Source organism: Cottoperca gobio, unplaced genomic scaffold, assembly GCF_900634415.1.
Source record: "Cottoperca gobio unplaced genomic scaffold, fCotGob3.1 fCotGob3_121arrow_ctg1, whole genome shotgun sequence".
Lineage (NCBI taxonomy): Eukaryota > Metazoa > Chordata > Actinopteri > Perciformes > Bovichtidae > Cottoperca > Cottoperca gobio.
This window is the reverse complement of record NW_021166793.1, coordinates 43,300-48,614: the sequence shown is the minus strand read 5'-3', so window position 1 is coordinate 48,614 and position 5,315 is coordinate 43,300. Positions and strand designations below refer to the sequence as shown.

The following is a 5,315-nucleotide window of genomic DNA, read 5'->3' as shown; positions in this document are numbered from 1 at the left end:
CAACACATAATAATTTCAGGGTTCTGCTGATCGGGTGAAATAGTGATATTTAGTTTCACCTGCCGAGTCGTGGCTCCCGGATCCTAAAAACAAAAAGGCGTAATAATTAATTGACGAGTTGTTTATCTGATCTGTACTGAAGGTGAAAACATCGGGGCAGCTGTGGACGCTCACCTAAAACAACCACGTGGTTTCCCTGCAGGCGCTGAACGGCCTCCGCGCTCCTCTCCACCCAGAAGTCCCGCACCGCGTCCACGCAGTAGCGGTCCTGGATCCTGGAGAAGCTGCCCGGACTCAGGACTCCCATGTTCATGAAGCGGAGCAGCAGGGCGACTTTAGCGTAGTCGCTGCCGCTCAGCAGGATGTTCGTCCCCAGCAGGAAGTCACCGGCCAACATCCCAAAATTCAGGCTCGGCTGCGAGGTCCAGCTCCACACCACATGACCGTGAGGGCACACCTGAACAGGAAGACACTTTAAGTTAACAAGGTACATTTCCCCCGCTGTGGGACTAATAAAGGATTTCTGATTCTCTATTAATCATAATAATTGGTACGTTACCCATTCTACCACAAAGGCCGTACGCCGCTGGTGAACCCTGCTCTGAAAGGGGGGGAGGCCGAGGCACAGCAGCCCGGAGGACATCCTGTGTCGACAGCGTGTCACAGGCAGGTGGAGCAGCGCGGTCAGCTGACGTAGACTCTCCTCGTAGACGATGGCGGCGCGGGAGCCGACAATGTCTTCTTCTCTCATCACCGCGTGCGGCTCGGTAGGAACCGCAGTCTTCTCCGCAGGGGGGCCGAGATCCGCGGGAAGGTCGTGGACCATCTCGCCAGCTGCGATGACGGGCAGGTTGTCCAGCTGTGGCCTTTTGTCCAGAGCGGATCCCAAACTGCAGGATCAGACACGTTTCAGTCCAAATTCAATAAATACCTTTAAATCTGAAGAAATAAAACTTTTACTGTGCAACAGAAATCTATCAAACAGGAAACAGGAAACACCGTTATTCAGTGAATTTCAAATAACAGAAATATTCAGTTTCCCTCCACACATTCCTACATTGTAATGTACGAGAGTCTCTTTAAACATATTTAAAGAGTGCACCGTACAACAAAGGTGAAGTGGTTACCGTATATGAAGTGGGGGGGCACGGTCCTCGTCAGAGCTGTGCTCTCTCTGCTGCCCCGTTTCTCCTGAAACACTCTCGCACTCGATCCTGTCGCACAGATGAAGCTTCGACTCAAAAAGGATCAGAGACAGACTCTTTTACAACAGAAAATTATCTTTACTTACACACAATGTTCCAGAGAGTTGACTTGATCCTCGTCAAAGTCCGTCTGTCCCTCGAGGATACTAGGAGAACTGTGAGAAGAAAGACAGAGGACTGAAATACAACTCTAGGACAACGTAAAGACAAAGTAAAGACAACGTAAAGACAACGACGTAAAGACAACGTAAGGACAACAAACAGGAACCTGAGAACCATAGTTTCACTGCTGTCTTGTGAAAAATCAGTTGACAGCAGGAACAAAGCAAAGTTTCACACACTTACAGACGAGCAGCTGAAACTGCAGGAGGAAGAACTGCCCGGCGACTCGGTGCTGAAACCAAAGAGCCCCTCTCATAGCTGAAAAAAGAAAACAGTCAGTCAGGGGGTTGGAGTAAGGTATAGATGAGATAGTAGTAGAGAATTAGAGATAAGAATAGAGAAGAATAGAGATATAGATATGAGAGATATATGAAGATATATAATAGTATCTCAAAGTATAATATATATATATTATATCATATCCTATATCATATATACATACACATAGATATATTATAATAGCATATACTATTATAGATATCATCTATAATTAATAATAACATCATATACATTTATATTATATATATTATATATAGAATATCATATAATTATATATATATATATATATATACACCGAATATATACACACATATATATATTAGATCATATATAACATATTATACCACATATATAATATACACATATATATATACAATACACTATTTATAACACATAAATATATATACACTATTATATGATATATTGATGATTTGTTATTCATATATATATATATATAATATAGACATCAATAGATATAAAGAGTATAAATAAAACAATAATATATACATATATATCACAGATGAGATAGAGATAGCAGACACATCAAGTATATATATATTATATATACTACTACACAAACACAATATATAGTATAGAGATATAACAAGATGGATTTAAATAATAATATATATATATATACAAACATCCAACATAATAATTAATCTATAAAACCATATACACAACATCATAGATCTATATATACACACATAGATATATATTTATTGTGGTATATATATATATATATATATTATATAGATAGTATATAATATATTATTATTATATATATATATATATATAGATTAATGTTACCCCACATTTATATATATATATATATATCACACATTATTATATATTGTGTGATATTATATTAGAATTATATATATATATATATATATAACACAGCATTTATATTTAAAACAATTAATATATAATATAAACACACACACATTAAAGTATATATATATGTATATTATAAAATATATAATCACACCCCCATTATGATGTTTGTATATGATAGTATATATATATATTGTGTGTGTATATTATAATATATATATATATATATATATATATATATATATATATATATATGTGTGTGTGTGTGTGTGTGTATATATTGTTATTATATATATGAGAGAGAGAGAGTAGATAGAGAGAGAGAGAATGTGTGGGGGGAGGGGGAGAGAGAGAGATAGATAAGGAATAGAGAGATATAGTAAGATAGATATAGAGATAGAGTAGAGAGAGATATATAGAGAGATAGATAGAGAGAGTATAGAGATATAATGGGGGGTATAGAGGAGATAGATATAGTATAATATATATTATAGATATAGATAAAAAAACGTAATATATATATAGAGATAGTATAGATATATATATATGATATAGATATATATATATATAATATATTACATACAAACAAATATAATAAATATATTATATATATGTGTATATATGTATATATGTATATATGTAATATATGGAATAGATATGTATATTATATACATATCATATACATATATATATATATATATATATATATTATAATATATATATATATATATTATACTATATATATACACACACCACACACATAATATATAATATATAGAACATTTATACACCACAACACATATATAATATACACACACACCATATATATATGTATGTGTGGTATATTATATATATAGAGAGAGAGATATAAAGTATAGATATATATATATAAATATAATAGAAGAGATAGATAGAGATATTATAGAGATGATAGAGAGAGATATAGATAGAGAGTATATAAAGGGAAAAGAAAAAAAAAATTAATATATAGATTTTTTAGTTAATATAGATATATATAAACATAAAAAAAAATATAATATAATAGAATATATATATAGATATATATAAATACACACACATATATGATATATATATATAAGATATATGGGTATATATGTATATATGTATATTATAGATATATATATATATGTAATATAGTATATTAGTATATATATACAATACAATACATATATATATATATAATATAATATATATATAGATATATATATATATATACACACACACACACATACATATATATATATATATACACATATACACACACCACACATTCTCTTATATACACACAACACATTATATATATGTATGTGTGGGGAGAGAGAGAGATAGATAGAGATAGATATCGAGAGAGAAGAGTATATAAAGAAAGACAAAAAAAAAGATTATATATAGATAGAGAGAGAGAGAGGAGAAAAAGACAAAAAAATAGATAGATTTATAGAGAGGATAGAAGAGAGAGAAGATAGGGGTAGATATGGAGGAGGATATTATAGATATAGAGGTAGAGATAGAAAATGGAAATATTATATATATAGAAGTAAGAGAGATATATAGATAATAGATATAGATGAGAAATATATATATAATATATACACACACCATATAATATATATATAGAATATATATATAAATAGATAAATAATATATCTAATAGACTATCTATACTATATATACTACTATATCATACTCTAATATATACATACATACATATATATATATATATATATATATATATATATATATATATATATATATATATATATATATATATATATATATACATATACATATATACATATATACATACACACGCGTCTGGTTTGGTTTGTTTTGATCCACACTTTGCTTGTTTCTCTCGCGAGATCTGACAACACCGCATCCGCATTAATGCTACTGTGTTAGCACACGTTAGCTACAGATTAGCTTTTAGAATACAGTTAAAACACAGGACATCTTCCAACTACAGGGTACTATTAGTGATGTAAAGTGAAGCATTACAGAAAGGTTGTGTACAACAACACAAGAGCTAACGAAACAACCGTTAGCCCATGCTAACATTAGCATCGTAAACCCCTTTGAATGGCCGTGAGATGCTAACGAGCAGTTAGCCAACATGGCGGCTCTGTGCCCACACATTTAAACAAACAGTTAACATTATATTTAACACTATATCCAACACTCTATTTAACATTATAATCATTATGTAATGTCACTCACGCGTCGAGCAGAAGAAAGGCCAGCTCCGAGTCCAGCTGGAGCCCTTTGGCCGCTCGCAGTGCTCTCCATCTGGGGAACGCCGGCCCGACGTTGATCCGGCTCTTGTCTCGCTCTTTGTCGGAGGCCTTTTTAGCCGAAGAGCGTTTATTGTTCTTCGGGGGAGGAAAGGGAGGAGGTCCACCTTCAGCTGGACGCTTCGGGCTGAATTCTGCCATCTCGCTTCTACAATAATGCGACAAAGAGTCCCTAAAAACTTGCTAACTCGCGTGCATAGCCTGTATTATTAAAGAAGTGCACGAGCCACCGCCGCGAGCATCTGTGATGCGTTTCTAAAGCCCGCCGCTGGGTGGCGCTGTTTGTAACTTTGATGTATATCGAACTGTTTTATAGATTATTTTACTCATTTTTTCTTTTAACTAAAATCTTTCAAAAACATTTAGAAAACTATTGATACATTACTTTTTACACCAGAGCAACATAATTAATCTGATTCATATCTAAGCAAAATATTATATCCATAAAATGTTTCCTCCTCCTATGCTTATATAGTTACTGACTTTAAAATGCATGACTGCCGTTAAACATTTAAAATAG

The 5,315-nt window shown here is 32.8% G+C and overlaps 1 protein-coding gene across 1 annotated transcript; it reads right to left on the bottom strand.

The window, feature by feature from the left end:
• Positions 1-59: 59 nt before the first annotated feature.
• LOC115004506 (uncharacterized) lies at positions 60-5,061 on the bottom strand (the record flags this gene model as incomplete). The annotated part of the gene is made up of 7 exons (XM_029426150.1): positions 4,722-5,061; positions 1,551-1,625; positions 1,292-1,360; positions 1,128-1,214; positions 560-890; positions 175-457; positions 60-83 (listed from the first exon to the last, which is right to left on the bottom strand). Coding segments are annotated over exons 1-7 (1,084 nt in total), but the record flags the coding sequence as incomplete, so codon positions are not given.
• Between the last annotated feature and the right edge of the window lie 254 nt (positions 5,062-5,315).